The sequence below is a fragment of the Rhinatrema bivittatum genome, chromosome 8, assembly GCF_901001135.1.
Source record: "Rhinatrema bivittatum chromosome 8, aRhiBiv1.1, whole genome shotgun sequence".
NCBI lineage: Eukaryota > Metazoa > Chordata > Amphibia > Gymnophiona > Rhinatrematidae > Rhinatrema > Rhinatrema bivittatum.
In genome coordinates this window covers 80987463-81003812 of record NC_042622.1, presented here as the reverse complement: position 1 = coordinate 81003812, position 16350 = coordinate 80987463, and the positions used below count along the sequence as shown (strand labels likewise).

Sequence of the window (16350 nt, the reverse complement as noted above, 5' to 3'; positions counted from 1 at the left end):
TCAATAGATCCCTAGAAACGGGAGTGGTGCCGAGTGATTGGAGAAGAGCAGTGGTGGTCCCGCTTCACAAGAGTGGGAACAGAGAAGAGGCTGGTAACTACAAGAAAATTATTACTTACCTGCTAATTTTCGTTCCTGTAGTACCATGGATCAGTCCAGACAGTGGGTTATGTCCCCAATCCAGCAGATGGAGTAAGCACAAGCTTCGAGGGGAACGTAACCATATATACCACTACCCCCTCTGCAGGAGTTCAGTATCGAGTATATCAAAGCCCGAGTAGAAAAACTCCCTCTGGATCAAGTTTATATGAACAGGCAACAAGCCAATGTAACTTCAGAAATTAACTGCAAACCTCCTACCAACTTGTAGGGAGCTGTGCAACAGTATAGGTAACAACCGTGAAAGAAACACAGAACACTGTCATAACTGTCACAAGTCGAAGAAATGTAGAGAGAGCCGAGCAGGAGTAAGACACCAAATGCGGTGGGCGTCTGGACTGATCTATGGTACTACAGGAACGAAAATTAGCAGGTAAGTAATAATTTTCTTTTCCCTGTACGTACCTGGATCAGTCCAGACAGTGGGATGTACCCAAGCTTCCCTAAATCGGGTGGGGTCCTGCGAGGCCTTCTCGTAGAACCTGCTCGCCAAAGTGTCCCGAAACTGAAGAGGCGAGGTGCAGGCGATAGTGCCTCGAGAACATGTGTTAACGACTTCCAGGTTGCTGCTTGACAAATTTCCTGGGTAGAGACCGAACGAGCCTCCGGCCAGGAGGCTGCCTGAGAGCGTGTGGAATGTGCTCTAATACCGAGTGGGGGAATCCGCCCCGCCCCAATGTATGAAGCGGCAATGCTGTCCTTCAGCCATCTGGCAATGGTCGTCTTCGAGGCCTGTGCCCCTTTCTTCGGACCGGACTAAAGTACGAAGAGATGGTCAGAGGTCCGGAACTCATTAGTAACCTCCAGATAGAGGCGCAGGGCGCACTTGACATGCAAGAGTCGGAGGGCCTTCGGCTCAGTAGAAGAGAAGGACGGCAATTCCACCGACTGGTTCACATGGAACGCAGAAACCACTTTCGGAAGAAAAGAGGGAACGGTACATAGTGAAACCCCAAAGTTTGTGAACCGAAGATAAGGCTCTCTACACGACAGAGCCTGCAGTTCCGAAATGCGGCGAGCGGAACAGATGGCCACGAGAAATACCGTCTTGAGAGTGATATCCTTAAGCGTTGCACTACGTAGTGGTTCGAAAGGCGGTCCCGACAGGGAACGAAGCACCAGGTTAAGACTCCAGGAGGGACAAGGATCCCGTAAAGGAGGCCGCATATGCTTGACACCCTTGAGGAATCTAGCAATGTCCGGGTGCTATAGAAGAGAGCCTCCATAGCGCAAAAGTGACCCTAGGGCGGCCACCTGAACCCGGAGCGAGCCCCTTATCCACCCCCGCTTGAAGAAACTGAAGGATCTGGGGGACCGAAGCCCTCGTGGGTCTCGTATCCTGGCTGGAACACCACACCTCGAACACCTTCCAAACTCGAACATAGGCCACCGATGTAGACGTCTTCCGCGCCCGCAACAGCGTTGAGACTACCGCCTCCGGGTAGCCTGGCGCCGGAGGCGACGCCTCTCAAAAGCCAGGCCGCAAGACAGAAGAGTTCTGCCTGATCGAAAAATACCGGACCCTGATGTAGGAGACGGGGGAGGTGTCCTAGTCTGATTGGACCGTCGATCACCAGCTGGAGCAGATCCGCAAACCAGGGTCGCCTGGGCCACTCTGGAGCGACGAAGATCACAGTCCCCTGATGACCTTCTATTCTGCGGAGAATTCTGCCCACCAGCGGCCACGGTGGGAAGGCGTAGAGAAGCAGATGTGTCGGCCACGGGAGCACCAGGGCATCCACTCCCTCCGCGCCGCGCTCTCTTCTCCGACTGAAGAAGCGTGGAGCCTTGGTGTTTCGCGCGGTAGCCATCAGATCCAAGTGGGGAGTCCCCCACTGCTGGATAAGCAGCTGCATCGCCTCGGAGAGGGACCACTCTCCGGGGTCCAGCAGTTGACGACTTAGGAAATCCGCCTGGACGTTGTCCACCCCGGCGATGTGTGAGGCCGCCAGACAGACGAGATGTCGCTCTGCCCACTGCATCAACATCGCTGCCTCGAGCGCAACCTGCGGGCTGCGGGTGCCTCCCTGGCGATTGATATAAGCCACGGTAGTAGCGTTGTCCGATAGGATCCTGACCTCCCGGTTCCGAAGAAGCGGCAGGAAATGTCGCAGAGCTAGCGAGGTGCCTTCCCCCCGGGAAGACACCGTGCGCAGATACCCTCGCGGGAGATCCGAGACCCCGGTTCGCCGCAGGCCGAGCAACGCGACGGCCGCGGCATCGGGAACGCTGCCAAAGGCAAGAAAACGCCGGCAAGAGAAAAATTTTTTTTTAAAATAAAGCCTCGGGGGGGGGGGGCCACTAGGAAAAACGCCGCTGCGGGGGGGGCCCGGTCGGCCTACACTGCCCGCCGTCGAAACCGGAAGAAGGTGCCGCGGGGGGGCCTTCCCGGCCACACAACCCGCCGGAGAATCCCTCCCTGTCTGCCTCAGCAGCCCACGAGGAGCTGCAAAATGGCCGCGGACTAGGGGGCAATCGCGGCGAGGCCGGCTCCACCGGCTTCCGCGAGGCACCGGTGCTGGGGAGCTGTGGAGAGAAACTACAATCAACAAAAAAGACTCTGCAACTTACCTCCGTCCCAACCGACCAGGTCGCAGCACAGAAAGACAGAGAAAACAATACAGAGGGTAAGCCACGCCTCCCCAAAAATTGGAACCCTTTTTTTTTTTTTTTTATAACTTAATTCAAAACTTGATCCAAAGTGAAACTAGCCCGAAGCCAGAGATAAAGTAAGCCACAAGAAAAGGTAAGCCCTAAGCAAATCGGGAGAAACCCTGATTCCCCTACTCGCATCTGCTGGAGTCAGAAGATACTGAACTCCTGCAGAGGGGGTAGTAGGATATATGGATACGCCCCCTCGAAGCTTGTGCTGACTCCATCTGCTGGATTGGGGTCATAACCCACTGTCTGGACTGATCCAGGTACGTACAGGGAAAGACCAGTTAGCCTCACTTCGGTGGTCGGAAAAGTAATGGAGTCACGGTTGAAAGAGAGAATAGTGAACTATCTACAGTCGGGAGAATTGCTGGATCAAAGGCAGCATGGATTCACCAGGGGAAGATCCTGTCAGACAAATCTGATTGACTTTTTTGACTGGGTAACCAAGGAATTGGATCAAGGAAGAGCGCTCGATGTCATCTACTTGGATTTCAGCAAAGCTTTTGATACAGTCCTGCACAGGAGACTGGTGAATAAAATGAGAAGCTTAGGAGTGAGTGCCGAGGTGGTGGCCTGGATTGCAAACTGGTTGACGGACAGAAGACAATGTGTGATGGTAAATGGAACTCTCTCTGAAGAGAGAGCGGTTTTAAGCGGTGTACCGCAAGGATCGGTGTTGGGACCGGTCCTGTTCAATATCTTTGTGAGCGACACTGCGGACGGGATAGAAGGTAAGGTTTGTCTTTTTGTGGATGACACTAAGATCTGCAACAGAATGGACACGCCGGAAGGAGTGGAGAGAATGAGACGGGATTTAAGGAAGCTGGAAGAGTGGTCGAAGATATGGCAGCTGAGATTCAATGCCAAGAAGTGCAGAGTCGTGTATATGGGGAGTGGAAATCCGAATGAACTGTATTCGATGGGGGGAGAAAGGCTGATGTGCACGGAGCAGGAGAGAGACCTTGGGGTGATAGTGTCTAATGATCTGAAGTCGGCGAAACAATGTGACAAGGCGATAGCTAAAGCCAGAAGAATGCTGGGCTGCATAGAGAGAGGAATATCGAGTAAGAAAAGGGAAGTGATTATCCCCTTCTACAGGTCCTTGGTGAGGCCTCACCTGGAGTACTGTGTTCAGTTCTGGAGACCGTATCTCCAAAGAGACAGAGACAAGATGGAGGTGGTCCAGAGAAGGGCGACCAAAAAGGTGGATGGGCTTCATCAAATGACTTATGAGGAGAGATTGAATAATCTAAATATGTACACCCTGGAGGAAAGGAGGAGCAGAGGTGATATGATACAGACTTTCAGATTCTTGAAAGGTTTTAATGATCCAAACACAACGACAAACCTTTTCCGACGGAAAAAAAATCAGCAGAACCAGGGGTCACGATTCGAAGCTCCAGGGAGGAAGACTCAGAACCAATGTCAGGAAGTTTTTCTTCACGGAGAGGGTGGTGGATGCCTGGAATGCCCTTCCGGAGGAAGTGGTGAAAACCAAAACTGTGAAGGATTTCAAAGGGGCGTGGGATAAACACTGTGGATCCATAAAGTCTAGAGGATGTGAATGAAGAGAAGAGGCTTGGGGGTGGCTTGCGGGAATGACTGCTACTACCTGGAGATTAATATCCTTATTCAATAAACATACACCCAGTTAATGCGACACCAACATTGCTCTATGCTTCAACAGCAAGAGGAAATGTGGAAAAAAGGATTTGCATCCACAAAAAAGCAGGGGAGTAGCTTGCTTGTTACGGCGGTTACTACCCAGAATCAATTAAGCCTGATACTTCATTTGGAATACATATCCAGCGTAGCTCACTGCTTCAACGGCAGCGGGGGGAATGAAGAAAAGAGGGTTTATATTCAGACAACAACCAATAAAAACTGAATTGCACAGGCTGGGTAAAGGAAAATTAGTTTCTTACCTGATAATTTTCGTTCCTGTAGTACCACGGATCAGTCCAGACACCTGGGTTGTGACTCCGCACCAGCAGATGGAGACAGAGCAAAACTTGTCGGGTTCCCTACATATAGTAAGGTGCCACCCACAGCCCTTCAGTCTTACATAATGTTAAAGCAAGAAACTGGCCGACTAACTAACTAACGACCCGCCTAACGACCCGCCGACCAGGCCAATTCAACTACCCCCAGCTGGAACAGAACTGCCAGACCCAGAGGTGAACGGTATACTCCAAAGTAGAGTAAATGAAAAACTGTAATCCAACCGAGCAGACTCTTTGTTACTTCAGCGCAAAACAGACAAAACTACAACAGACGGGCGGGAGCCTGGACTTATCCGTGGTACTACAGGAACGAAAATTATCAGATAAGAAACTAATTTTACTTTCCCTGTATGTACCCAGATCAGTCCAGACACCTGGGATGTACCAGAGCCAATTACCGAGGGTGGGAAGCAGAGAGTCCCGCTCTGAGCACTCTCCCTCCAAAACCCCCGGAATCAGCCGCCTGGACATCAAGCCTGTAATGTCTAGCAAACGTATGTAAGGACTTCCAAGTCTCTGCCCTGCAGATTTCCTGCGGGGACACTTGAGAGGCCTCCGCCCATGACGTAGCATGTGAACGTGTCGAGTGAGCCCTGAGTTCCTTAGGGACCGACTTTCCCCGCAAGAGATACGCCGATCCTATGGTCTCTTTAAGCCACCTCGCAATCGTGGTCCGAGAAGCAGCCGCTCCCCTCTTAGGACCAGAGCACAAAACAAACAGGTGGTCGGAAACCCGAAAAGGATTCGTTACCTCCAAGTAACGGAGAAGAACCCTACAAACATCGAGCTTTCTCAGGTATCTTGACCCCTTGTCAAGACAATCTACGTCCGAAAATGCAGGTAGCTCCACAGATTGATTCAGGTGAAACGCCGATACCACTTTCGGCAAAAAAGATGGAACCGTTCTCAAAGAGACCCCTGAATCTGAGATTCTCAAGAACGGTTCTCTACAAGACGGCGCCTGTAACTCTGAGACTCGCCTAGCCGAGGTGATCGCGATCAGAAACACCGTCTTCAAGGTGAGATCCTTTAGTGTCGCCCGCTTCAGGAGTTCAAACGGCGCCGCGCACAGCGCTGAAAGAACCCAATTCAGATTCCAAGATGGACAAGGATTCCGCACCGGCGGGCGCAAATGTTTAGTTCCTCGAAGAAAACGCGCCACATCCGGGTGGAGTGCCAACGACACCCCTCGAACCTTACCTTTAAGACACCCAAGAGCAGCTACCTGTACTCTAAGGGTACTACAAGACAGTCCTTTGGAAAGACCCTCCTGCAGGAAGGCGAGGACCTCCAGCACGGATGACAAGACAGGATCCACCCTGCGAGAATTACACCAGTTGTCAAACATTGCCCAAACCCGAGCGTAGGCTAAGGACGTGGACTGTTTCCTAGCTCTCAACAAGGTGGCTACCACCGCATCCGAGTACCCCTTGGACTTCAGGCGTTTCCTCTCAAAAGCCAAGCCGCGAGACAATAGTGATCCGCATCCTGCAAACAGACGGGTCCTTGACGAAGCAGGATCGCGTCCCCTCGAAACCGAAGGGGAGGTTCCACTGCCAACTGTAGAAGATCCACGAACCACGGTCGCCGTGGCCACTCCGGCGCCACCAATATCACTTCCGCTGGATGCAGCTCTATTCTCCGCAGCACCTTGCCTATCAAGGGCCAAGGAGGGAACACGTACAGCAACACGTCCGTGGGCCATGGAAGCACCAGCGCATCTACGCCCTCTGCCCCCCGTTCCCTTCGCCGACTGAAGAACCACGGAGCCTTCGCGTTCTGAGCCGTGGCCATCAGATCCATGTGTGGCTGACCCCATCTGACGCAGATGAGGCGATAAGCTACATCCGGCAGCTCCCATTCTCCGGGGTCCAGCCGATGCCGGCTGAGGAAATCCGCTTGGACGTTGTCGCTTCCTGCTATGTGGGACGCTGCAATGTTGCTGAGATTCTGCTCCGCCCAGCACATCAACCGGCTGGCCTCTTCCGCCACCTGTCGGCTTCTTGTTCTACCTTGCCGATTGATGTAGGCTACTGTGGTGGCATTGTACGACAGCAAACGGACCGCCCGGCCCCGAATCCACGGGCCGAAGGCTTGCAGCGCCAGGGCCATGGCCCTGGTCTCCAAACGATTGATGGACCATCGCGACTGCTCTCTGGACCACTGCCCCTGAACTGAACGTCCCTGGCAGACCGCTCCCCAGCCGGAGACACTGGCGTCCGTCATGACCACCGTCCAGTTGGGCATGAGCAGCGATACTCCGCATGACAGATGTTCGGAGAGAAGCCACCACTGCAGGCTGGACCTGGCCCTGTCCGTGAGGGGCAGAGGCAGATGAAATTCTTCCGATGCTGGTTTCCAACGGGAGAGCAAAGCAGATTGCAACGCTCATAGATGAGCAAAAGCCCAAGGAACTAAGGCGAGCGTTGATGCCATCGAACCCAAGACCATCAGATAATCGCGTACCATCGGGCATCGTAGTGACAACAAGCGCCTCACCTGCCGCTGCAGCTTGTCCACTCTCTCCTGGGACAGGGAGACCCTGCCCCTCTCCGTGTCGAACAGAGCACCCAGGTACTCCAACCTCTGGGTAGGCTCCAGATGACTCTTGGCGAGATTGATCACCCAGCCGAGGGACCGCAAGAGCTGTAATACTCTGGAAACCGCCTGTCGGCACGCCATCTCAGATTTGGCCCAAATGAGCCAATCGTCCAAATAAGGGTGGACCAGGAGGCCCTCCCGCCTGAGCTGCGCCGCCACCACCACCATGACCTTGGTGAATGTGCGTGGGGCCGTGGCTAGCCCGAAGGGAAGGGCCCTAAACTGATAATGTCTGCCCAGGATGCAAAACCGTAGAAATTTGTGATGAGACGGTCGAATTCCGATGTGCAGGTACGCCTCTGTTAGATCCAGCGAAGTTAGAAACTCGCCTGGTCGTACCGAGGCCACCACCGAACGAATCATCTCCATCTTGAAGCGTGGAACGCGCAGGCACCTGTTGACCCCTTTCAAATCCAAAATTGGTCGGAACGTGCCTTCTTTCTTTGGCACCACGAAGTATATGGAGTACCCGGTGATGCTGCTTTGGTGGTATGGGTGTAATGGCGCCTAGCGCTTCTAGGCGCCGGAGGGTCATTCTTACCGCTGATCGCTTTTCTAACCCCTTGCAAGGCGACACGAGGAACTTGTCCACTGGCAGACATGCAAAATCTAACGCGTAACCGTGACTTATCACGCTGAGGACCCACTGGTCCGAAGTTATCTTGGTCCATTCCTCGACAAACAGCGCCAGCCTCGCCCCGTTTGGCACGAGGTCCGGGGGCTGCCGCGAGAAAAGGACCCCCCCTCGTTTCATTGGGCCGCCTTAGGCCCCGATCCCGACGAGGGACCACCTTGTCTGCCAAATTTCTTCCCTCGAAAGGACTGAGGCCAAGAGGAAGTCCTGGAGGAACCGGACCAGTAGGTCGAGCCGGATCCGGACGATCTCTGCGTCCGCTGACGTCGGTTACTCCGAAAACGGTTCCTAGTGGAGAAGGATGTCCTAGGTCTAGGCCTGTCCTCCAGCAACTTGAATGCCCTGTTCTCCCCAAGGGACTGCATCAGATCGTCCAGTTGTTTACCAAATAACAATTTCCCTTTAAAAGGCAACGAGCCCAGGTGAGCCTTGGACGACCCATCAGCCGCCCAGTTCCGGAGCCACAGTAGACGGCGGGCAGAGACCGCCGATACCATAGCCCTGGGCTGACGTCCGCAGTAAATCATACATAGCATCCGCACTGTAAGCGATCACCGCTTCCAGGTGATCCGCCTGTGCCGACTCCCCCTCAGAGAGACCAGCATTCGCCTGGAGATTCTGGGCCCAGCGCAGCCCGGCCCTCAGCACAAAATTACTGCAAATGGCGCCCGGACTCCTAGGGCGGAAACCTCAAAGACTTTCTTGAGCTGCACCTCCAGCTTTCTATCTTGAATATCCTTGAGCGCTGTAGCGCCCGTGACAGGAATCGTAGACCTCTTCGTCACTGCCGACACCGCTGCGTCGACCCGTGGAAGGCGAAGAAGTTACAAGACCTCCTCGGGCAGTGGATACAGCTTGTCCATGGCCTTACTCACCTTCAGGCCCAGCTCAGGAGTATCCCATTCACAGAAGAGGATGTCGGACGCTGAGAAGTGAAACGGGAAGGACAGCGCTGGACCCGCAAGGCCCAACAACACCGGATCCATATTGGCCCCCTGCCGGGACTCCACCGGTGGAGCTTCCACTCCTAGCTCCTGGAGTGTGGCCGGGATGAGGGGCGCCAGTTTGTCTCTCTGGAATAGGCGAACCACTTTCGGGTCATCGCCATCCGCCGCCTGCGTCCCTTTGCCGGCACCTGGCTGGACTGGCCCCTCATCATCCTGTCCTTTCGGTCCTACTGGAGCCCCTGAGGACGAATCCTCTCCCTCGGAGGAGGTGGACACCGTGTCAGAGTCCTGCGGGGCGCCCCGCAGCTGCCGCTTCTCCCTCGACGGCCCTTTCCGTGCTTGAGCCCGGGCAGTCCTCTTCCGGGGCTGAGAGCGCTCCTCTGAGCCCCCCGAGGTCCTGGACTTCCTAGGCTTCTTCCTGGATTTTTTGTACTGCAGCAACTATTTTTTGCAAACTATCCCTGACTAACTAAAAACCCGAACCAGGGATCCCAGAGACTGTGGGTGGACCTGCCCCATCTGCTGGAGACAGAGAAAGACTGAAAGGCTGTGGGTGGCACCTTACTATATGTAGGGAGCCCGACAAGTTTTGCTCTGTCTCCATCTGCTGGTGCGGAGTCACAACCCAGGTGTCTGGACTGATCCGGGTACGTACAGGGAAACAAGCGTGGGAGTAGCTTGCTTATTATGGCGGTTACTACCCCTAAACAATTAGCAAGATACTTCACTTAGATGCAGCACCAGCACTGCTAACTATATTGATGGCGGGGGTGGAAGGGAAATAGAACCAAAAAGTTAATTATAAGGGCCAAGAGAAACAGCTAAGTATGAAAAAAATAAGTGCGGAAGCTTGCTGGGCAGACTGGATGGGCTGTTTGGTCTTCTTCTGCCGTCATTTCTATGTGTCTATGTTTACCCATTGCGGTACCTCGAGGTCCACACCTCGGGTCAAATGGCCCCGACCAAGCCACCATGAGAGACTGGACCTGGCAGACTTGGTAAGTGGAAGAGGTAGATGAAATAGCTCAGACTTTGGGTCCCACCGGGAAAATACTGCTCTCTGTAGAGGTCTCATATAAGCAAAGGCCCAGGACACCAACTCCAAGGTTAAGGCCACTGAGTCCAGGACCTGCAAATAATCCCAGACCCTAGGTATCTGGACCTCCAACAGGCTCCGAACTTATGATTGTAGCTTGCAAATTTGCTTCTCAGTGAGGTAGACCTTCCCAACACGAGTGTCGAAGAGTGCTCCCAGGAACTCCAGGACCTGTGACAGAGCCAGGTGGCTCTTGTGCAGTTTGATTATCCAGCCCAAGGATCTCAAGCAGTCCATGGCCAGGGCATGCTGGCACAGGCTCTCCAACTTCGCTCTGATGAGCCAGCCGTCCAGACATGGATGGACCAGAATGCCCTGCTTCCTGAGCACTGCTGCCATCACCACCATCACCTTGGTGAAGGTTCTTGGAGCTGTGGCGAGACCAAAGGGTAGAGCGCAAAACTGAAAATGCTGATCAAGGATCGTGAACCTGAGATATCTCTGATGATCCCGGCGAATCCAGATGCCTCTGTCAGGTTCAGGGATGCTAGAAACTCCCCGCTTCATATGGTCGCAATACCCGACCGTAGAGTTTCCATCAGGAAACAGGGAATCTTGAGGACAACACTGACCTTCTGTAAATCCAGTATGGGCCGAAAGGTCCCCTCCTTTTTTCAGCACCACAAAATAAATGGACTATCTTCCCGTCCCCTGCTCCTGCATGGGAACGGAAACAATGGCTCCCAGCATTCTCAGCCTTCGGATGGTCTGCTGAACAACCATTTTTTTGCCGGGGAAACACACAAAGACACCATGAACAGCCTTTTTCCATGACACTTAGGACCCACTGGTCTGAGGTAATCTTGACCCACCCTTCCAAAAACCGGGTTAACCAACCTCTGATGAATGGGGGGGGGGGGGGGGTGTTAGCTTGCGGTACCATGATTCCTAGCTCCGCCAGGACGTGTGGTATAAGAGAAGCCAGCTCCTCCCTCTGAAAAAGATGAAGAACCCTGGGTCATTTCCCTCCAGGGAAGGCAATGCCTCCGGCTCCTCCGTATCTGCCCCCTGCCTCATCGGGGGCAGAGGGTCCTGTCGGGTCCCCAAAGGGTAACCCTGTGTCCGAGTGCAGTGCTGCGCATCCGGCCGGAGATCTGGCAGTCCGAATTCACTTAGCCCCTACTGCCTCCAAAGTCTTAGTTGCCTGTCTGGGAGGTTCCCCGATGGGCCAACACCCCGGGGAGCAAGGCCGCTTGACCCCCCCCGGGCCAAAAAGGCCTGATGTATTAGCAAAATAAACTCTGGGGAAAAAGCAGGAGAATCCAGTTCATCCCTTGCCAAGGGATCCAAGCTCCCCTCATCCAGCCCCCCTCTCTCCCCCGGGGCTCATCGGGTCTGGAATTGGCTGGTGACAGCATCGGAGAGAGCTCCCCACTCCCAACTGTTTTTTCCTCTGTGCGTGCCAAAGAATCCAAAATGGCCACCATTCCCTCGCCCACTGGGAACGAATCAGCCGAATCGGAGGAAGCAGGACGCGCCTGCTGCGGCTTCCACCACTGGGAGAATGCCGCCACAGTACCCCACGAAGAGCCCTCCCCACCAGGGAGGCAGTGGGAACACATGCCTGCCCGCGAGAGCCGCATGGTGACTTCCCCACAGGCAACACAGTGGCTGGGACATGGCATGGCTGAGCTCTTCACCAATCCCACGGGGCTTGCGCCAAAAACCAAACTCCTTGTAAAAATCCTCTCCGACTTACTAACCTAAGAAATTGCGGTCGGGGGGGGGGGGGGGGGGGGGAGAGAAACCTCCTGTGCACGCCCCCGCTCAGGACTGAGCCGTCCACTATCTTAACCTTTTTTTTTTTTTAAAGAAACTTTACACAGCCCAAAAAGCCTACAACTGCTGAACTAGAATGGCAGAGGCTCTGGCAAAGGATATGCTGGGGGGGGAGGGAGCCAGACTACTGGCTTTCACTCCCAGCACATCACCCGAGCAATCTGGGGTCCCCAACTCCTGCCCACTCCAGCTTTCTCCCAGGAGGGACGTTCCCACCAGGACCTGGCCACCACCTGGGAGGCACAGTGCTCTTCTACACTAGGAACCTGAAATAAAAATACTCCTTTTTCTTCTCTCTCTCTATTTTTTTGATCAGGTACAGAATTGCAGGTTTTGCACCACCTCCATCTGCTGGAGACAGAGAAATACAGATTAATACTGAGGAAATGCAGGTGGCACACCATGTTAAGAGGTGGTGCCTGCAAAACTCTCTCTGTCTCCATCTGCTGGAGGGGAGGTAAAACCAGGAGTCTGGACTGATCTGGGTATGTAAAGAGAACTCATATTTAATGATTATTATGTTGTTGGCATGCAACCTTTAAGTTACAGTAAAAGACCTGCTATCCCCTCACAATGTAATGACTTCCCAAACTCCCCAGGTAATAGCAGGCAAGAATCACCACCTTTCCTTCATCAAAGCCATATCAATCTTCCAGAAGTCCAAACAAATGAAATGTTTGAGGATTTCTGGACGACCAGTGAGATCATAAGAGTTACTGCCTAAACAAAAGGCCTAGCAAGAATGGGTATGCTGTGCTTCTCTGGCACAAAAAAGCAGACCTTGATTAAGTCCCTAGTGCCCCTGTAGTCCTCCTGAAGGTAATACTGCAACAGCTGCACACTCTGCTCTTCATCCAGACCCTGCAGCAAAAAATAGAAAGAAGTCAGAAAGCAACAAGCAAAGCCTCCTATCTCCTGAGCCCATGAACCCAGTCCTCTGCTCCTCCACATCACCACCAGAACACACAGCTCAGAGCAACAGGAAGACTGCAGCAGATCAGAATTAAGCTTTCTCTGGAGTAAACACTATCGAGTAAAACCTAAGCACATTTTCTTTGTATAATTGTTCTTGCCTAGCCTATTCTCAGAGTCATAGGGGATAGAAAAATGTATACTTTTTGTTTCTCAGTAGTTCTAAACAAACACTTTGCTCCTTCTAGTAACATCATCTGGCCCAGAGTCCAATGTTCCCTCCTCCCAGTAACATCTGTACTCTGGCCCAGGGCCCAGCATGCCCTCCACCCAGAAACATCTGCACTCTGGCCCAGAGTCTAGCATGCCCTCCACCCAGAAACATCTGCACTCTGGCCCAGAGTCCAGCATGCCCTCCACCCAGAAACATCTGCACTCTGGCCCAGAGTCCAGCATGCCCTCCACCCAGAAACATCTGCACTCTGGCCCAGAGTCCAGCATGCCCTCCACCCAGTAACATCTGTACTCTGGCCCAGGGCCCAGCATTCCCTTCTCCCGGTAATATCTGTACTCTGGCCCAGGGCCCAACCTCTTTGTAACATCTACACTCTGGCCCTGAGCCAAATGTTCCCTAGTCCCACTAATAACTAGTCTGGCCCAGAGTCCAGCGTTACCTCCTTCAGGTAACATTTGTACTCTGGCCTAGTGTTCTCTCCTCCCAGTAACATTTGTACTCTGGGCCAGGGCCCAAAACTCCCTCCTCAGGGTAACATCTGCACTCTAGCCCAGAGTCCAGCATGCCCTCCACCCAGAAACATCTGCACTCTGGCCCAGAGTCCAGCATGCCCTCCACCCAGAAACATCTGCACTCTGGGCCAGGGCCCAGCATGCCCTCCACCCAGAAACATCTGCACTCTGGGCCAGGGCCCAGTGATCTTTCCTCCCAGTAACAGCTGTACTCTAGCCCAGAGCCCAAATTTCCCTCTTCCTGGTAACAGCTGTACTCATATGGAATAGGAAAATTGGTTTTCACCTGCTAATTTTCTTTCCTGTAGTGCCACAGATCAGTCCATACTCCTGGGTTTTGCCTCCCTTCCCGCAGATGGAGACAAGAGAGTTTTCTACACCCCCGGCATATAACATGGTGTACTACCTCCAACCTCTCAGTATTGCTATGTACCCAAGCTGATACTAAAACAAGAATATAAAAAAACCCTGAACGAGCAAAGAAAAATACAAACCGAAAACTATGATATAGAATTTAAAGTCAGAGAAAAAACCCATGCCAATTCTTCAGATAACTAAACACAGACAAGACAGATAGTACAAGTGGACTCTCCAGAGCTGAGTGGGTTCCTTTCCTGTAGTACCACTGATCCGTGGTACTACAAGAAAGGAAAATTGGTTCTTACCTGCTAATTTTCGTTCTTGTAGTACCATGGATCAGTCCAGACAGCTGGGTTTTGCCTCCCGTCCAGCAGATGGAGACAAAGAAGTTTTGACTGACTATACCCTATACCCTGAGGTGCCACTGCAATCTGTCAGTATTGAACTGTACCCAAGCTAGATGAGTAAAACACCAAACATTAATTTCCCTTAAAACAGAAGGAGAGGAACTTTTGTAAACTCAAACACCGTCACCAGACACCAAAACAAGTGGTGCGGGACCAGAACCTGTGCCATTCTTCTGATTATAAATAACTGAAAATGAGCGGTCTCTCTGTCTTCTCCACTCTGAAAACTGGGCAGGGCTCTGGACTGATCCATGGTACTACAGGAACGAAAATTAGCAGGTAAGAACCAAGGATCAGTACGTACCAGGATCAGTCCAGACAGCTGGGATGTACCAAAGCCTCACTAGCCAGGGTGGTATCTCGAGAGTTCCGCTCGAAGCATTCTGTCAACAAACCCCCCCCCCCCAGCATCTGGGGCCTGGACATCCAAACGGTAATGCTTGGCAAAGCGTGCAGCGACTTCCAAGTAGCCGCCCTACAGATCTCCTGCGGCGAAACTTTTTGGCATTCTGCCCAAGAAGCCACTTGCGACCGAGTGGAATGAGCCGAAAGCCCTGAAGGGACCGGACGACCTTGAGCAATGTATGCGGAGGTAATAGTTTCTTCCAACCATCTGGCAACAGTGGCTCTAGAGGCCTTCTGTTCCCAATGAGGACCACTCCACAATATAAAAAGATGATCAGACAGGCGAAAGCTGTTCGTAACCTCCAAATACTGCAACAAGGCCCGCCTAACATCCAGCCACCTTAAGTCTCTAGACTGAGAACTCTGATCTGGAGGCGGAAATGAAGGGAGCTTCACCGACTGGTTCAAATGGAAAGCTGACACCACCTTTGGCAAGGAGGGGGGAACCGTATGCAAAGACACTCCCACATCTGAAATCTGCAAAAAGGCTCCCTACACAATAACACCTGGAGCTCAGACACTCTTCGGGCAGAAGCTGTGGCCACCAGGAAAACCACTTTCAGAGTAAGATCTTTTAAAGTCAACCACTTTAATGGTTCAAACAGAGGAGCACACATGGCCCATAGAACCAAGTTAAGGCTCCAAGAGGGACAAGGATTCCGAAGTGGAGGACGCAAATGCTTTGCCCCCCACCCCCCCAGAGGAAGCGGGATACGTCTGGATTCGAAGCCAAGGGGACCCCACCTACCTTACTACGAAGACAACCTAAGGCTGCGACCTGTACTCTCAGGGAATTAAAGGACAAGCCTTTCACCAAATCTTCCTGAAAAAAGGCCAACACATCCCCAAGTGAGGTCCTAGTGGGATCCACATGACGTTGAATGCACCAGGACTCAAAGACCTTCCACACACGGACATAAGCCAGTGAAGTGGAAGGTTTCCTGGACTGTAGGAGGGTAGCGACCACACCATCCGACCTTGGACTTCAAACGCTTCCTCTCAAAAGCCATGCCACTAGACAAAACATAGAAACAGAGAAATGACGGCAGAAGAAGATCAACAGGCCCATCCAGTCTGCCCAGCAAGCTCTCACACTTATTTTCCCATACCTTTCTGTTACCCCGACCGCTGAGTTCACGGCCCTTATTGGTAACTTTTTTATTCCAATTTCCTTCCACCCATACCAATGAGGCAGAGAGCAGTGTTGGAGCTGCATCAAAGTGAAGTATAAGGTTTAATGTTTGAGGGTAGTAACCTTCGTAACGAGAAGTTACCTCAATATTTGTGTACTCATACTACTCAGACCAATGCCTTTTTAGACGTTGTCTGGATGTAAATCCTCTTTTCCTCATCCATCCACTTTTTTGGTCGCCCTTCTCTGGACCGCCTCCATCCTGTCTCTGTCCCTTCGGAGATACGGTCTCCAGAACTGAGCACAGTACTCCAGGTGAGGCCTCACCAAGGACCTGTACAAGGGGATAATCATTTCCCTTTTCTTACTCAATATTCCTCTCTCTATGCAGCCCAGCATTCTTCTGGCTTTAGCTATCGCCTTGTCACATTGTTTCGCCGACTTCAGATCGTTAGACACTATCACCCCAAGGTCTCTCTCCTACTCCGTGCACATCAGCCCTTCAACCCC

At 52.7% G+C, this 16350-nt stretch overlaps 1 protein-coding gene across 6 annotated transcripts in view; it reads right to left on the bottom strand.

Moving 5' to 3' along the window:
• Positions 1–16350, bottom strand: part of NUP188 (nucleoporin 188) — a 370052-nt gene that overhangs the window by 303948 nt on the left and 49754 nt on the right. For all 6 annotated transcript variants that reach the window (XM_029612592.1, XM_029612589.1, XM_029612591.1 and 3 more), the window contains exon 5: positions 12658–12738. In XM_029612592.1, the coding sequence (XP_029468452.1) occupies positions 12658–12738 (81 nt within the window). The remainder of the gene's footprint in view (positions 1–12657; positions 12739–16350) is intronic.